We start from the raw sequence: 20,224 nt of genomic DNA on the forward strand, positions 1-20,224 counted from the left end.
ATGTTTTGCGATGCATAATTATTTCATTCAAATACTTTTAATCTCAAATTTCATTATAAAATATTGACAAAGAGTATGCTACAGTTGCAAAAAATTAGAAAATCTTATCGATTGCCCTTTTTTCTATTCTTATTTATAATAAAATAAAGGAAAACCTAGACATCAGCATTAAATTAATCGATTCAAATGCTGCTAAAGCTGTATTAATATTTCAATATTAATAATAGCAACAATATTAGAAAACGAAAAAAGTTTCAATTGTTTGTATAATATTGTATTTTTCTCTAGATCTGGATTGACAATCTTTTCATTAAACATTAAAAGAAAGTTTTAAATTCAAAAATTTAAATAACATGAAGTAATTAATTATTTTATGATCACTGGGCTATTTTTGGCGCAAAGTAACAAAAACTAGAATTTTAAATTGGCTTAGGAAATCATATCCTATATTTGAAATTAGTAAAAATATATTTTATATTTTGTTTACATTTATTCCTTCTGATATGCCTAAATAATATTTAGTTAAATTTCTATCAAACTGCATGAAAGTGGTTTTGGTATTCAAACAAAATAATCTATCTTCTTTTACTTAATATTTCAAATATTCTGTAAAAGGAAAGAGCTTTTAAGGAAAACGATTTTCCTTTTTAGCACGAGATAAAAACTTATATGAGTTATCACGCTTTGAGCTTAATAGTAAGCCACTTTTAATTACAGAATTGTGCTATCTTTTTGCTTCTTTTTTTGTTAAAAGAATTAATATGATATGGATATTTTACTAAATAGGACTCAAAATACTGGAGACTAAACAAAATATTAGCTTTGCTAATTTCTACAAAAATTAAAATTATTTCATTTCCTGTTCTATGAAAAAAGTTCAAATGAGCTGTTTCAAATATCAATAATTCATCTTTTGGATATTGTAATTCTCTTAGGGATTAAAATTGTCAAAAGTGAAAAAAGGCTTTAACGATTCATAGCTTCAAATATTAACAAGAATATGCGCACACGAAAATTAATTATCCAAGTGTCAAGTAAGTAGTAAAAAAACTAGTAAAACATTTCTCATTCAAATATTCTATTTAATCCAAAATCGAATAATCTTGAAAAGATTGAAATATTTGCTTTCACGCAGAAGAAATAAATACGTCAGTACAATAAAAGATTTATAAAAGTTTCATATTTTTTCAAAAACAAATAATCTCAATATATTTTAAATGCAGATCTTTTTTATTCGCCAAAAGATTTAATCTTGTATTACACGGAAAAAATCATTTGAAGTATTAAAAATCTTTTATTAGAATTTTGAAAAGTTTTTCATGAGCTTAAGGAATAATTTTCGAAAGACCACGTTATACCTTTTTTTTTCGCCCACGTGTTTTGCGGAATATAAAATTTTGATATTCAATCGGTTACAGAAGGAAAGTATAATAAAAAGGAAAAGTTTTCCGATTCATAGTTATATTCATTCAAGTGCTTTTAACTTTCATTTTCTTCATTAAATATTGACAAAGAATATGCTAGAGTTGCAGGAAATAAGAAATTCTTATCGAATATCATTTTTCTCATTCTTATTTGCAATAAAGCTATTGAAAATTTAAACATCAGCAATAAATGAATAAATTTAAATGTTGTTAAAGTCTATATTATAAATCTTTAAATATTAAACATTGTAACACTGCCAGAGTTTTTTTAATTATTTGTAAAACATTGTATTTTTCTCTTGATCTGGACTAATAATTGTTCATTAAATATTAAAAAAATGTTTTAAATTAAAAAAAATAAATAACATGAAATAAGTAATTATTTTATAATCACTAGATTGCTTTTGGAGCAAAATAATAAAAACTAGGAATTTAGTCTTGGAAATTATATCCTATATTTGGAATTTAAAAAATATTTTATCCTTTTCCGTATTTATTCTTTTTGATTTGCCTGAATAATTATCTGCTAAATTTCTCTTAAACTACAGGAACTCAGTGGTTTTAGTATTCAAACAGCCTCAGTTTATCCTTTTCGATTATTATTACGATTATTCTAAATGTAAAAAATTTCTGAAAGTGAATTTGTTCTTATTAATTTAAGCAAATGATAAAGTAAATTTTTATGAGTTTTCATCAATTTGGTAATTTTTAATCTTAGAACTATAGGATTTTTTTTACTAGAAAAGTTAAAATGTTATGAATATTTTATTAATTATATTCATAGTACTGCAGGTTGTACAAATTATTTCATATACACTAACTTCTTCAACAATGCATATTTTAACTTTAACTTTATAAAATATAATTAATTTCATTACTTAAATCATGTATTCGATTAGAAATACACGCATATCTGTAACGGTTTAGAAATTAGTTATTAAGCCTAACTTAAATTGAAAATCTTGTTTTACTTCCAGCTAAACTTTATAGAAATATCGAAAGAATTGTGCTTCGGTTTGTAAACTGTCTTTGTAAACAGTTGACTTGTTTACAATTTTTGAATAACCCTCAAATGAAAAATTTTGAAGCATCGTAATCCTTTAGAACACCCCCGCCCCCAAAAAAAAAACAACATGCGAATTTTAACGATTTATAAATTAGCTATAGGGTCAAAATTAGAGTGGGCATCCTGCTCGAAAGTAAAATGTTCTGATCAATAATTTATATGAAAAACGACAACAAAAAGAAGTGTAATCTTGATTCTAGGGGATTATGTCTCTGTATATAAGTAAAGGATGATTTTAATAATTATTATATTTTAACTAATAGGGACAGATTAAAAATTAAAATCGATTCTCTTAAACATTAGCGTCATTAAAACGAGAACGTAGTAAGCACATCATCTTGTAAATTAAAAAGGGGACCACAAGAATTTTTTTAACCGCATGCCGTTTTTCAATTCAAAAGGCCTTGGGGAGATAATTTGTTTCCTTGGAAAGGTTAGTGATTTCTACAAAAGGGGAGACCTGGGGATTCTACGACTACGTTCACCGTTTGGTCCCCGCAAGGGGATGGCGACGCTTGAATCCTGAAGAGTGCGAGGGCAGCTAGGTAGAGCAGCAGGTGGTTCTTACTAAGACTAATCCGGCAAGCTATCAGGTATCTGTCTAGTGCCAGGAGAGCTAAGGTGCCGATGTGTGCAGAGCCGAATAAGAAACCCATGAATGCGTACCACTGGCAGCCGCCTTCACCGAACAACCACCTGCAAAGAACAAAGAATAAAAATATTCAATGACCCACAACAAATGAATGAAGGGTGCTACATTTTTATATTATAGTTACTGCTGATACGAATATATAGTTCTTGCAATTACTAGGAATATTTAATGAAAAGTTATAGTTAAAAAGCTTGACATGATAACTTCACCATTTGCAAGTAATTGAAACGTCTGTGAAGGATATGATGGTTTTAAATAAAATTTACTCAATATAAACTCATGTTTGTATAAACCACCGAGGTTTGTTTGTACGTGTTCAAGCTATTTGATTTTTTTTTCCCACTCATGGTTTTACCACCAAAGTTTTATACTTTAAATACTGTATTTATTTTGTTTGTATATTTATGCTCTTAGATGTATCCCTTTTTTAAATCTCTTTTTTTTATTTTGTTTTTTATGTTTGACTTTTATATTATTAAATTATTTTTTTAAATTATCATTTGATTTTTAAAAAAATCATTTTTGTCTTTCTCGTAAAATTCTCTAATCAATCCCTGGGCATTTCCTTTTTCTTTCCATTAATAGCGAATTTTTATTTAAATAGAAAAGCTAAATCCTTAATAAATTGCAATTTAATGTGATAAATTATGGAAACTAAATGCTCTGTAATTTAAAAAAAAATTGAAGACATAATTATTTTTTTCCCTGTAAATACTTCCTTTTCTTATTCCACATTCTTTCTTCTTCATTCAGTCATTTTTACACTTTTATTTTATTGTATTTTGTAAATAGCATTTATTCTCATCTTCCAATTGGCCCATCTTCTTCTTCTTTTTTTTGACTTTGTGATTGTATTGTCATGTGTATTTGTATAATTTTGTGTCCTTATTGTTCTTGTTAGCAACATATTTTTACCAAAATTTGTGTCGCAGAAGAGCAATCCAACCTCATGTACCCGATACTGATCAATATTCCTTAATTTTTCTTATTTTAAAAATTAAATTTTGATGTAGGTTGCCTGGCGAAAACTAAGAAAGATCCTCAAGGATAGTGAATTGTCTTTCACTTGGTGTTCACGATACTTTTTAAATAATCTTATAATTGTTTACGACACTGCTTAAATAAATTCAAGGTTATAGTAGTTAAATAGCCTTAAGTTACACCCTCCATAACCTTATATTTATGGAGTGATGTTATTATTATTATATTCCTTCCTCATAACCCCTACATAAAAAGAATTTTACTATCTATATATTAATATTTATGCTAATAAATATTAATATTAATACATATATTGTATAAATATAATGTTTAAATATTAATATAAATATTTATAATGAATGTAATAAATTTAAATGATTTTGAAATAACTATTTGATATCATAGCCGATGTCTTCCAAAAGAGCGTCCATCTAGTACTCAACAAATTATTTAGCCCTGGAAATTAAATTTAATTCACATACCCTTTCATAGGAAACGTGGAATCAGTTTGACTCAGACTTTAAAATTAATTCCTATTAAAGCAGTTGGTACATTTAATAAAACAACAATTTTCTTTTATTGAAATAGAAATATGTCTGACATTATTATATTCTAATTTAAATATGCATAAAGCATTTTTTTGGGAAATAGAAGAGTTTAAAAGACGAACTGGGTTTTTAAAAATAAAAGTAAATTCACAATAAATATTTGAAGCAAAATCTAATACTATTGAACTAAAGAGAAATTTATAAATAAGCTTGGTTAAATATTACAGTACCATTCTTCCAGTATTGTAAGTTCAAAAATTGATTTTTCGATTGCTTTAGTAGAGGTTAAATTCATAAATATTAAAGAAAATGACATTGCCAGAACAATGATATATAATATAGTGATACGGTAAGTATGTAAAAGCATGAATATGTTATTATACAAATTAAATGACAAAATTAAAATTACCACAATATAGGAAATTAATTAAATAAGGGAAAATTTAAATTTTAAAAGGGAAAAAAGCTTTATAGTAAGAAATTAAAAATGTTAAGACTCTTGAAAAGGTGCTAGTTTAAGAAGCCAGTCGAGTTGCCTCCCCAAATCTTTCTCGCATACTTTATAATAAATGTGATATACCCTTTCTCTCTTATAAAATTGAGGGCGTTCGTCAAGATTTCAAATGCCTTTCATGGTATTGACGAATGATAGTAACAAAATATAGATATTCGTAGTGAATCTAACATTTTTATTGAATCTATAGTGCCATCTTTGGCATTTAATCCTTAGCATGTGGTTAATATACAGATACACGAAAATCAAATGGGCAGAATTTTTCTTACGAAATGAAACAAAAATAATTTGACATCGAACTACAGTTGTAATCACAAAATCATATACCACATTTCATTTACTTAAGTCTTTGCGGTTGCTTGTATACGAATGTACAGACCGACAGATTGCCAAAATTTGACAGATTTGGTTCAAATTTTTATAAGAATCTAAATCTCAGATTTTAAATCTGTGCACCAAATTTTATATATGTATTTTTTGCGTTTTATAGTTAGCAAGCTCATTTGCACTCGAGCCGGAGGACAAACAGACTGTCTTTCACTGAATGGAATTTGTTCAAAATATGGTGTCCACATATCGAATTTCATTGGTTTGTATCAAAGAACATTAGAGCTTTTGCATTCACACAGAAAGTCCAAAAATGTGTTTTTTGGACTTTTTTTTCAATTTCTACTATTAGTTCACTCTCTCTCTATATATATTTATATATCTTGTTCAAATTTTCAATCGTTCATAAAATACTTTTTATTCATCCACTCACGTTCAAATACATTTTTTAAAACTTGTAGTGGATGACACTTGATGTTAATACAGTTTTTTCAAATATTAATTCATTAATTAAATTAAGTTAATTTTCAATACTTTAAATAGAGTTTTAACAGTTTGTAATGAAAATTGAAATCAACAGGCAGTATCTCAATCGATAAAATGCAAGGATTTCAGTATTTTTCACTTGAAGGTGAAGAATGAGAGTTCAATTCTTGCGAAAAACAATATTTTTTTATACTTAATATTTTTTGATATTTAATAAAAAGTAACTAATATAAAATTTTTCTTTGTTGACCCAAATAGGAATTAAATCAAAACTTGGTTTATATATTACTTGTTAAAATTTGGGCTTTCTTTATTTCGCTTGCTATAAATGTTTTCGAGAAAAAAAATGAAGTAAAAGAAAAAGAAGGAAAAAAACATACATATATTTTATGAAATGGTTTTAAAGGTAAGGCCAATGAAACTTTTATTGTTTTGAAAAACCTGAAACGTTTATGATGCGAAAAATTCTTTTCATCATGTTCATGAATTCTAACCACATTTTCCAAAAACGTGGAACGTGATCTGCTTTTGATGATCGAAAGCTGTGAAACCTTTTACTATCTTACATCAGGAAGATATTTCCAATCCAAGATACAAAGGAAATCAAATCATGACTTCCCATGTTGAAAAAAGAAACAGCCTGCTGAATTATGTGTTTTTCTCTGATTGATAACCTGTTTTACTACAGGAAAATTCTAGAAAGGAATTGGCTTAAAATTTTATCTAGTGCAAAATATATGAAGAATTTTCGAAGACGTGTATTTTATTATCAAGTATTTCTTTAAGAGTGTTTCAAATGCTCCAACAGCAGCATTTTTACTGTGTATGATATTATATATCAACTTTTAAGGTTTCATACGCTTGCAAAACTGATCAGTGTGCTCTCTAACAACCCTGAATATTATTTTAATCCCTATTTATAATTTGTTTTTATCCAACAACGAGGCAACATTTTTCTTTTGTTTTTATTAATCATTTTGAACTTTAAATGGAAACATTTCATCGAGAAGAATTTTATTTTTCTACAGTATAATTTCTACTTTAAATAAATTGTTCAAAATACTATTACAATTACTTTTTTATTTTACTTTTCATTGATTTAGAACGGCGTTTATATATACGCGTGTTGTAGCAATATTAAATAAATGTATTGGTTTTCTTTTATTTTTGTTATTTTTGTTACTTTTTCCAAAGAAATAATAGATGGACAGACGAATCAATTTTAAACATTTTCAACTTAAGACATGTCAAACTGGAATTCTAGTCTGCTTTAAAATTTTAACTGACAGTTGGATGCTGCTTTCTTTTCTATAATTGTTACATTTTTTTAGAAATAACACTTAGGAGAAGAAAACTGTCTGGAGACTGTCATAAAACTCAAAACATCCTCATAACATCCAGTAATAAACACTTAAACGTAATTGTACAAAAAAAAAAAAAAAAAAAAAAAAAAAAAGAGAGAGAGAGAGAGAGAGAGAGAGAGAGAGAAACCATTTAGGGAGATCAAAGAAAAGAGCCTCCACAAAAACTTTGAGGTCGAATAATCCCTCCTCTACGCCTAATTTGTAAACAAGCACTTTAAAATTTTATCTTTGATCATCAATTTCGTTTATCGTTTTTTCAAAATAATATTTATTGGTGAGGGTAAAAACTTAAGAAAAGCATGAACTCAGGATTATTTAAGATTGAATTGTTTCAATAATTGCTCTCTTGTATAAAAAAAAATGTTATTGCTTTGTTTGACTTCAAATATTTATTGAAATTTCATTCTTAAATTATTTAAATTCTTTTCACTACTTAAATTTTCAAAAGTTCGCAATTTAAAATGAAATTCGTATTCTTCATCATAAATATTACTGCACATTTTTTAAAAATTTTTTGCTCAAAAAAATGCAATGGATTTGTTTTATCATTTATTTATAAATGATTTTAATTTTAAAAATCAATTAAAACTTAGGTTTTTAACTACTTATTGTGGGATATAGTGAAACTAATCAAAATTAAGGGGAACTTCAAGATAATTTATATGAATAATGTATAATTTAAAAACTGTAACTGAAGTGAAAGTGATTTGAAACTTTTTCTTTAAAAAGTTCAAAATGAGTATAATCGGCTATATTCTACTTCTAATAACTATTACTGTAAACGTATGCTATAGTCTTATTAAGATTGTTACAGGACATTTTGGTCATTCATATCAATAACAGATCCACATGACAAAACACTTTAACCCCTAAATAAATAAAAATCACCCAAATCATAAATAGAGCTTCATAATTTAAAGAAAATTAAGGTAAAAGGAGGAAACAAAATAATTAATAACAAGAAAAAAGACCCAGAAAACAACATAATACCCTACGCGTTTCATTGGAGTTTCGGAAAAAGTGAATATCGGAAGTTCTGGATAATAATTGTCAGATTGATAATTTATTTGATATTAATTCCATAACAAAGCTTTATGTTGGAAAGCAAAAGAATTCTTTCCAAAAATGAAGGAAATAGTGAAATTAAGTAAGAACGGTCGGCTGCAAACTCAGAACAAAGAAAATTAATAGATCTTAAAAACTTTAAAATTTTCCATCTCATTTCTAACAGTTTTTCAATAGGCTGTGATTGGAATTTTAATGGATAGTCTTTTCGATTGTGCAATTCTCATTTTGAAAACTATGAGAGTCTTTGAAGTATTAAAATCTAATTTTAAGCTAAGTTAACTTAAACCGTACTTTTAAATTCCACGAAATTTCATAACAAGGTTTTTTCCCTTAAAATATCAATTTGAACGATTTAACATTATTCATTTGACGATTTAACATTATTCATTTGACGATTTAACATTATTCATTTGAACGATTTAACATTTCATATTTCTATGCATCAATCGTATAGTCACATCTATCTATGAACGATTTCTCTTAATTCAGAAAAAAATAAATAGCAAATGATTTACTTCCGGAAAATTTCAGAAAACTATACTTAAGAGCAAAATTTTGGTTGAAATAACTCGATAAAAGCATATTTTGAAAAAAGGAAACAAACTGTATGGGATTTCTGGAAGAGAAATACCTTTCCTCGTAACATTTTGGTAGTCTGGTGGTGATGTCTTAGTTTCGGAGCTGAAGGTTTTCATGCTCGAGACCCGATTCCACAGAAGAACTGCCATGTAAACGGGTCTGGTTAACGTTAAATCCATTGGGGCCTCCTCGTCATCTGACCGCGGTTCAAAATGACGAGGTCCGTCCCAAAATAGCTTTTGTTGCTTTAAACGGGACGTAAATATAACTAAACTTGTTCGAACTTGTTGACGTTTACAATACTTTCTCTATACTTTGTATACGAGAAAATAAACAAATTCAAATAAACTTATAACTTGTGAATTTTTAAATCAATATAGAACTATAAAATAAAACCTAAAATGTTTATACATGGTTACAATTAGCTGTATTGTAGATAAATCAATTACGCCATCTCTTAAAAAATATAAATTGCACTTCGAATTCTCTAAGATGATATAATTTAGATTTAATTATTTTCAGTGTCGACTGAATCGCAATCTTTTACCAAGAGTCGTAAAAATATACCTTTAAACAACTCCGCAAAGAGTAAATTAGTTAATGTCTGGTTGAAATTCTTTCACAACGTAACGCCACTTTTATAATTAAGCAAACAAAAAAGTAACAACGGGAAATCTTTAGTATAAATAGAGACATAACTTATTCTTCTGTTTCGGAGAAAATCAATTAAGTGCTCCGAGTGGCGTCTGTGATAAAGACGGTAACGCGTTCGTCTGTAAAAGAATTAAATAACCGTCTTGATTTATCTTGAATCATATTTGAAATTAGCATTTTTTGAAAGAGAAAGACTTCTATGCTGGAGAGAATATGTAAAGAAAAAAAAACATCTTTTTGTCTTTTAAGGAAACTTTACTCGAAAACAATTGTCAAACTGGAAAAATAAGAGAAGGAAATTTCATTTCGTCCATTAGAATTTTATCATGCAGAAAACCGTCAAAAAGGGAGCATTCAATGCACTTTCGGCTCAGTTGAACTTGATTTAGTTACCATAAATTAAAAAGCTTTTCCAGGTTGTGACATTATTCTTTACAATAAAAATAAATATGATTATGAATTGATTAATAGAGTGAGATAGAATTTTGAGTAAAGAAATATTTCACGGAAAGAGTAGAAAATTGAATAATCTGAAAAGTCGTTTCATTTTTATGTAAAGTAAAAGTCTTATTTTTGATAATTTCAGGCTTGTAAAAACTAGTTTTTAAATATATCATACACTTAGAATTTTAATTATAGGAGTTAGTTAGGATTGTAATCATCTGAAGTGATCGAAAATTTATAATAATGAATAAATTTTAAACCGTTTTCTTTTTTATGTCTACAGGGTTCGATTCAGTAAATTAATATCTTTAGCTGAATGAAAATGTCCTTTTCCTGCGATTCCTAAGGGTACATTATTAATCCTTGTGCTGTTTTCTTCCATTCATCAACGGCAGATAAAAGAGTTTTCCAAGGATAACTCTCTTATTTAACTTTCATTTGCTTCTTATGGAAGGTAAAAAAGAATACGTATGTCTCTAATGTGTAGTGACCCATAAGAATGGGTAATGCACTGTCTCCAGAGTATCTATTCAACTGGTGACTAGCGATCGATGTAATTTGTCTGCTAGAGATCAAGCGATCATTTTCTTGGTCGTGGGATTAAATAGGGTTTACATTTAGCTAGTTCCAGTCGATCCAGTAAGATCACGCTTGCGCAGGCGTTGTGCAACAGCAAGTACTATTCATTCTTGTATTCGGAAACCTTCTGCGCTTTTGAACATGCGTCAGGGTGGGTTTATTTAGTCAAATTCGAGGAGTTCGTGGTTATTAACCAATGGGAATGGGTTTATTAATCAAAAGAAAGGAATGATGAAAGGAAAAAAAACATTTACATTTAACAATAAAATAGATTATACGAGTACTTAAGAAACATAAAAGCAGCACATAACATGTAATATTATCAAAAAACGATATTAATTCACCATAAAACTCTTTAGAGCAATTTTATTTACAGTAAGGACCTGCACATTAAGTTATGATGAACAAGTGTATTTATTCTCTTAAAATTTAATAAATTTTACAAAATAATAATAATTTTATGTTAAAGAATCCTTTTTTATATTTGCTATTGAAATTTAGATAAAATTTTGTGATAAAAAATGGTAGACAATTCTCATTCACATTTAATTATATTAAGTATCTAATGAAGCGGAAATCAATGTCAAGAAATGACAAATAATTCTTTAAATACCCTCAACCTTTCTGATCTGACCCTTTAGCGAAAATAGAATCGTCAAAAAGTGTAGTCTCGGAATACTGAAACGAACAGTACTTGCTCGTCGTGACAAACACTTCTCTTTCGGTGCCTGCACAATCTTCTCTCTGCGCATGCGTAGGAACTTACTAGAATCTTATAATTGGCTGCATGTAAATCTACTTTAAAAATTGACTACTGTCTCTGCAAGTTAACCTTGAACGTACTTGCTCTGCTAGAACTATGCATAAAGAAGAAACTCTACGAATACACGCTGGATAAAAATAAGCACTGATGCTGGATTTTCCAGAGCCAGTGATAGTTTTTAATCACCGTGCAATGAGCCCAAACACTGTTCGATATCGTAAGAAGAGAAACAAATCTACTCCCTTCAGGACGCATATGAATGTCTCGAAATTTTCATCCAAAGAATATTTTGGTTCTTTTTTTTTCTCTATGAAATGTACTTTTTACTTTTTTGGCAAATTGAAATTTCAGACGGCATCAACATTTTTATCCAAAAAATACATCATTTGTGGCATTGGTTTCTTTCCGGTTCATCCGGTTTCTTTCATACCTTATGTTTGCCGCATAATTTTCGAGTTATTAAACTTCAGTAAAATAACTAGCCAACCTATCTATGGATCAACCATAAACGTATCGCTAAACAAAATAATGTAATCTCAGACTATCTTATTTGTACCGATTCTCTATCATCCTTGGATTCTCTGAAGTGTATCTCTTCGTCTAACAACATAATCGTTGAAATCCAAAAGCAAATTAAAAGCCCAAAAGATAAAAATATCTCAATAGTTTTTGCATTTGTTCGTGGACACACGGGCATTTATGGAAATGAGCGGGCCGATTGGCTTGCTAAAGCTGCCACTAAGCGCAAAATCGACATTGGCGTTAATATTCCCAAATCCTTTTACAAGAAGATTACGAGAGAAAAAATGATGGAGTCTTGGAATCAAGAATATCTCCTTTCAAATAAAGGGAGTTTAACAAAGAAATTTTTTCCATCCATTAATAAGAGACTGTCATGCCATCATTTTTATACTAATTACAAAATAACCCAATTTCTAACTGGTCATGGTAACTTTAAAAGTTACTTGTACAAATTTAATTTGTTTCCGTCATCGTCCTGCGATTGTGATATTGGTGGGGAGGAAAACGTTGAACATGTGCTCCTTCTATGTTCCAAGTTTGTCAAAGAAAGACAGGTCCTAAGATTGGCTCTCAAGCACATGAATATAAATTGGCCTACAGAGTTTCACCAACTTATTTCCACTAGAAGTGCTTTTCAAAATTACTGTAAATTAATTGTTGACATCTGTAATCCTTCATAACTATTAAATTTTCTTCTTTTTCTTTTTGTTATGTGTTATATACTTACTTCTGTAAGCCCCGTGTGATACTTTGTGGTGCACGGGGGATTCATAAATGTTCAATAAAAAAAAACTATCTACAAGGAAGGAAAGCAAGGAAATCTTCTAAAAGGAAATTAGGTTCAAATAAAAACACTATTTTGATTCAGAATCTGTGCAACTTCTCCTTCTCGCGGAATTTCCTTTTATTAAGTGAACAAAACAGTTTTAATCTGAAATCGAAAGAAATGTAAACATTACCCGAATTTGTCATAGGATATAGTCGAAAAGACATTACTTCGAGAGTTTGTCACAATTGTGAAACTATTAAGATACATTGGGAGCATCCATAGACACTTTTGTCACAATCGTTGTCAAAAAGTTGCAGAAACGTTTATGTTTATTTCCAAATTTGCTTCACAAGTATTGGGAAATTTTATTTATGAATGTTAATTTTTAACTGTTCCTTGTTGATGGAAATCTTTCCAAGAGAATTTTCAACTAATTAAAATTTAAAGATGAATTTTATATTTATTGAAACTTCTGTATTCAATATTTAAGAATTTATTTCGCATGATTACATTGTATTTTAATTTTTTTGTTATATTGCTTGACTGTCGATAAGAAAATAATTTCTACCTTTTGCAGTGCCAATTAAATAATGTTTAAATTTTTTATTATTTGTATTTTTTAATTTGTAAAGTATTTCATAATTCATGATTGTATAATACGACATGAAATCTAAAAATTAATATAGCTATAAAATTAATATTTAAGTAGTCGACTGCTATCGGGAAACAAAAAATATGCAAAATTTCAGAATTTCAGTGGCTGACGAAATTAAAGAACAATTTTATCACAAAATTCCTTTCATGGAAAACATGGAATATGAGAATTTAAATGAAAGCACTTTAAAATATTTTTTATTAATTTTTGATTGAAGTGGACTTTCGTGTTTTCACACGCATTTTATACTCAATTTATCAAAACGTAACCTCTTCGCGCACAATGACAAATCTGATTCCTGTATTAAATTATTGAATTTTTAATTTTAAATCTACAGTAAAATGATTTAAAATGCAAAAATCAATTAAAAATACTTCAATACTTCAATACCTCAAATGCTCTTCTTCTATTACATAAATTAAATTAATAATAAATGTTCCCAAAGGGTTGTTTTATCTAATTAGAAAGTTAAATAAATTCGAAGGTCAAGGGGTTAAAATCATTTATCATCAACCTATCCATATGAATAAAGACAAGAGCCCACACAGAATTCTAAAATAAACTATTTTCTGTAATTGCAAGATAAACAAAATTTTTATTTCTAATGCATTAAAGTTTATGCTGTATGACAATTGTATCCTTTTTTCTTGCACATTATGTACTTTGCATATTACTTTAATTATAAGAAAGTTCAATTTCAAAAGCATCATTAAGATTAACATTTTTGCCTAATCAATTCGACAAATATTAAAAGATGTGATCTGACTCGAAACTCTTTTCCTTATATACCGTTCTTCTTATTTATAAACGAAAAGAAAAGATTCTTGGGACTGTACTTTTTAATATATTATATAATAAAAGTTACAAAATCTTCTTAATTATTTTACTTTAAATTGTGAAAATCAATAAAAAAATATTTATAAAGTGAGTCTGTATTTTTTTTTATTTTTTATTTATTTATTTTTTTTATTTTTTTTTTGGTTTTATTCTCTAACAAATAATTTATCAGACAACCTGATGTTTACATCTTCAAATTTTGTATTTGGCAACACCTGGACAAATAAACCGATTCTATCCTTTCATTGTTTTTTCCACTTTCAAATCAATATGTAGATTCAAACCTTTTGGAATTCATGCATGGAATATCAAATGAAAAGCATTATTTTACGGAATATAAAAAAGCTTCCATCCCAGAAACCTACTTCTCTCAATATTAAAAATTGTTTCAAGAAATAAATTTTCCGTTTTAATACTAAAAAAGTCAAACCTTGCATTCAAAGCATTTGAATTTCTTCCTCCTGAGATAAATCTCATGAAATTTTGATGCTTAACTTAAAATTCATATTTCCTACAATCCAACAAAAACTGAAGAGTGGAATGATTTTCTATAGCGAAAAGCGAAAATTTGAATCTGTGTAATTCAAGTTTCTTTCGAATGTAAACATTTCCATGGATAGTTTAAGAAATCGTTTGGCGCCTTTTGATTTAAAAAAACGAGAGTAGTAATGCTTAAAAGGTTTTTTTTTCTTTTCTTTTTTCATAAAGATGGTATGAAGTAAGATATTTTTGTTCATTTGAAATCTCTTGAGTTCTAGTGCAATTTCTAATATTCAAAAGTGTTCTTTTTTTCAAATTCGAAAGAAGTTTTTGATTTACTTTGAACGTACTTTTATTTCTTTTGGATTCAAAATGTTTCTTTCAACACTCTATTATAAAATGACTCCATCATAAACACATATATTTTGAAGTACGGTATTCATTTTAAAACAAGATGTTTGAAACCACCTTACTTTATATAGAACTTTATCTCAGATATAAAGGCATTCGCATTGAATATCGCTAAATATATTAGCTATTAGTTGGCTTTGGGAACCAGCTGGTCTTCCGGTGATATAATTCGAGTTAAATAGCTTGTATATAATTTCATGTCCATGATAATATCAAATTGTCTGGCATAAAAGACGTGTTCTTTTAATTCTCTTAAATATATTATGCTTATTGGTTATGTTACCCTTTCTAATATAAAACAGCCCAAGACATTATAGCATTGTTAAAGACGTAATTATCTAGTTAAATTATCCTCTAAATATGGCGATATTGTAATTTTACTTTCCTATTTAATCTTGTAAAATTCACAGATGTTAAACAGTTCCATTTAACTTTCAGTAATGAAAGAAAAACCATTCGGTAAATTATTGATGAAATAATGAAAACTGTTTCAATTCCAGGGCAATGAAGCGCTTTTTTAAAAATTAGACAAAAAAATATTTTAAAAAATGCTAATAATCAGGAAAAATTTGCTCATCTATTTAATATAATTAAAAAGATAATTGTTTGAAATTTAAAACGATGTAAATTTCCCTTTTATGGAATAATCTTTTCGGAAATTATCATGGGAAAACGTCCAAATTCAGATTAATTTTTTATTATATATATATATATATATATATATATATATATATATATATATATATATATATATATATATATATATATATATATATATATATATATATAAATCAACTTGAGGCTACCTTTCTGGATTTAAAAGTCGAAATAGCTAATGATAAAACACTAGTTAGTATCTAAGATAAAAGGGATGAATTCACTTTAAAATAACTAAGCTTTGTAATGATCATTCTAATAATCTAAACTCTAAAATTTTCAAAAATTTAAGTTTCTCACAATTTAACAGGATTAAAAGAGTTTGTAATAACACAATTTCCTATATTGAAGCAAAAAAATAATCTCCTAAAAAATTTAACTAATAATGAATTTTACAGAAACTACTGCATTATTAATTTTTTAATAAAAAAAGAGGATTTGGGATTAATCCTTTGCCTAAAATAAAAATAGACTTTCCGTTGCATATTAACTAACTCAATAGATGGCGTTGAGACCCTCCAATTATTTGTACCTTGAATGGCGTTAGAAAAAACAGTTTAGGGCGCGGGAAACAAGAATGAGGCAGCTTTTGTAAAAAAAAAATTTTGCCTGCTGCTGGTATGTGCTTTCCTTTTTGTCTTCACAATTGGTTAAGAGAGTTATTATATGGTTATTTTATGTTATTGTATTTTTACTTATTAATGGTCGTATTCTTTTAATTTACTGTTTTGTTTCTTTTCTGTAAAAATGGTGTATCTCTTAGGCCTAATTTCAGGGGATTTTCGGGTCACAAGGGATCAATACTGTTGGACAAAATGTCTGGATTCCTCACAAGAAAAATCCCTTATTTTGAAACCTTGCCTGAGGGTGACCCTTTAGAAAGTCTTCAGGACAGATTCTTATTTTATTTGGTTTAATTTTGATACTTTTTTTCCTATTAACTTGGATTTTATTACTAATTGTCTATATATATATGGATAGAAAAATAGAGATTTAGAAACTCCTTAGGAAATTAATTCATTTTTCGTATTTAATAATGTTCTTATTCGTCTGAAATATTATTTTTACTTGATTTTATTTAACTCTTTAAAGCATAACTTAATGTTCATAGATATCCTTCAGCAAGTTATTTTTTATATTCGAATTGAAGTAGGAATTCATATATAATTATTTTATTTGTCTTGCTCAGCTATTGATTGGAATCCTCGTGAACATTTTAATGGTGTCATCTGAAATTCATAAATTGTCTGCGAATATCTAGTTATCTTACGGGTGCTGTGTCACATTCTGATATTCTTTATTCCTCTTTTTATTACGCATACTTGAAAGTAATGCATTCAATAAATTTCTATAATTATCGTCAACAAAATGCAATGCATTATCACATTTGAAGGAAATAATGAAAAAAGTGTATATGAAATTAAACTATACGTGATTTGGGCGATATAATTCCTGTAATAAATACCATGGTTTTTATTACCCTAGTTCAAAATTCCTATAATATACATATATATATATATATATATATACATGATTTTGTGACTACAATTAAAATTCTATGTCCAATTTTGATTTCAAAGTTTTAGAAAAAATGGTGTCCAAAATACATATTTCGCTTTGGGACAATTGTTTATTAACTTTATGTCTGAGGTTAATATCCAAATGTCCCATGATAGATTAAGTACACCATATTAGATTTTTGACAAAGATCTTATATTTCAAAGCTATTGCTTGCAAAACCCACGTAAAGTATTCATGAGCATACGCAATCTTATGCGAGGGTGGGAGGGAGATAACACCTGCATTAGAGAATATCCAAGAATGTTTTGAAATGACTACTCTCGCCGATTTAACTGAATGAATAAAGTTGATGTATGAGAAATGAAAGCCACAAAATGTTATAACTATATTCGTGCTTTTACATAATCTCACCTTTGTCAGGACGAATGTGTATAGAGGACATAAATGAAAGAGACTAACCTTCCCGCGAAGCTGGACGAGGCCGAGAAGGGAAATCCGAGGACGATAAGGCCGAGGTCCGAAACAGCCAAGTTGATGAGTAGAAGAGACGTGGGAGTGATGAGACCACGGAATTTTAAGAACATAGCCAACACCAGGCCGTTGCCCACGGTACCCAGCAGACCTGCAAGAAACACACAATACTTCAATACCAGACACTTCAGTAAAATAAAATATAGATTCTTATTAAATTTTGAACGAAATTTGTGAAGCGGTTATTTGTCTACTCGTTTGTATTTCTGCATACCTGTAAACTAAATAATTTAATTCAAATATAACGATTTAAATAAATGAAATTCTATATATTATCTAGTGGTTGCAACTGTAGTTCTATGTAGAATTTTTAAATCAATTTGGAACATGCTCTTACGCTAGAACCCTTAAAAATGCTACAATCATGTTAACGAACGCTATTTCATAGTTATCTTTCACCAATGCCATGCAAGTCATTTGCGGGCTTACCCAAAGCCCATATGTTTAAGCGGGGGGGGGATAAAAATTTTAGTGGAGAGTATGCGAAAAAGCTTTTGAAAATTCACTCCTTCTGGTTGGAATTATATTTTCTGTCTATGAAGCGTTAGCTCAAAAACACTTTGATAGAGACGAATGAAATTTTTTTGTGTGGTTTTTACACCAAATTTATAGATTTTATCCTTTAGTAGAAATCTGTCTGTTATTTACTAGTGATATGACATCTAGAAAACGTATAGAAATAGATATAATTTGTTACACAGATTTAGTATACATTTTATAGAATTTTTTAACAAGTATTAAAATAAATATGCCAAAGGGAGGACCTCCTGTCAGTCGGTATTTTGGAATAATATAAACTTAATAAGTGAAAAATACAACGACTTGAATTAATGAAATTATGTATACTATCTTCATAGTACAACTGTAGTTAACTCAATAATTTTGACATGCAAAATTCATATTCGTTTTTCTTCACTGTTCTATGAAGCACAGTACATTCACATGCAGAACTGAAAATAATAGTATGGCGTTCTCGGTTTGGCCACGATTCATAATTTTAAACACCCTTATTTGAGAGTATGCTAAAAATTTTCATTCAGGCCACAGCCCTGTGAACAACAACAAAGAAAAAAATCCGATTATTGGTTTTTGCTTTAAAACAAGCCATTTTATTCTTTTTTTTTTAAAAAAAAATATTTTGGAATTAACAAACAAAAGTGGCTCGAAACTTGAAGGTTTTTCTGCAAAAATGTAGCTCCAATTATTCAAGTTTGCAGAAAACTGGCGGTAGCACCAGGAGCTACCTCTATATTGCAACAACTAATGAGACAAACAGCTCCATCGCTTGAGTTAACGCAAGAGCTAACGACTGGAGATTTACATCTTTCTGGCACCAAACGAACAAGTTTTTATTTTACCACATGATAGTACATGTAACTATAAATTCCTCTAATTGGTTCTATATCCTTTTTGCAGCAAACCCTTCAGTTGTATAATTTGACCTTGGATATGCAAGTTTAATAGAAATGCTCATGGTTACCCGATGATGATATCTAAACTACAGGATCTGACTGTTCTATGTTCAAGACCCGACTCCCCTAAAAACCTCTAGGTAGGCGAGTCTGGTGCTTGTTAAATCCGTCGGGACCAAATGGTCTTCAGCTAGCATAATGCGAAAGTTTGGAGAGGGGAAAGTCAACCTAATTGTGCTCTTCATCATCTGTCGGCGATTAAATATTACAATACCCACCTCAAAATAGTGCTAGAGTTGCTTTAAAGTGGGACATTAATATAACTAAACTCTGAAGTGAAAACTTTATACATATTTGATGGGTGATAACAAACTTTCGCATAGGTTCGCTAAATTAAGCAGTATATTGCAGTGATTGGCATATGATGTGTGCACATAATAGGACAGTGAGTGTTGGCATCATCTTTAAGCATAAATAATTACAACATCAACAGATGAATTTTGACTGTCACTTTCTCCGACAAAGCATGATAAAAACGCGAAATAAAACAAAGTGTTTTCTATGGAGGAAGTGTTACAAATCAAACTTCAGTTTTTGTTAATTGCGGCCATTGAGATGGAAGCACACATCCCATTCCATTCAAAGTAATCTTTATCACCAGTGTTTCCGAATGAATGGGCTTTGGTGATGGGTTCGGTGACAAATTGGTTTGAAGGACGCGGGTTTCGAAGGAATTCTCTTTATTCTGAAGTGAATAGAGACTACTAGTTTCATCCAAATGGAACTGAGTAGTGAATGCATGTTAAAATCTAGAAGTGAATTTAATAGATATTTTGCGGCAATGTTAAAATGTGTTAGGAAATGTTTAAAGCAAATTTCAATATGTCGAAAATCTGACATATTTATTCACCAGTTAAGCGGTTTTGACAAGTATACGAGTCATGGAAAAAGTACATTTTGCATTATGAAATGTTTATTCG

General features: G+C 28.7%; 1 protein-coding gene across 1 annotated transcript in view; it reads right to left on the minus strand.

Annotated features, from left to right (window-relative positions):
* LOC129963554 (visual pigment-like receptor peropsin) overlaps window positions 1-20,224 on the minus strand; it is a 245,801-nt gene that overhangs the window by 42,712 nt on the left and 182,865 nt on the right. Inside the window, exons 2-3 of the mRNA XM_056078012.1 lie at window positions 17,761-17,923; window positions 3,059-3,186 (exon numbers count right to left, since the gene is read on the minus strand). Of these exons, the coding sequence (XP_055933987.1) occupies window positions 3,059-3,186; window positions 17,761-17,923 (291 nt within the window). The remainder of the gene's footprint in view (window positions 1-3,058; window positions 3,187-17,760; window positions 17,924-20,224) is intronic.

Source organism: Argiope bruennichi, chromosome 3 (assembly GCF_947563725.1).
Source record: "Argiope bruennichi chromosome 3, qqArgBrue1.1, whole genome shotgun sequence".
In the NCBI taxonomy this organism is placed as follows: Eukaryota; Metazoa; Arthropoda; class Arachnida; order Araneae; family Araneidae; genus Argiope; species Argiope bruennichi.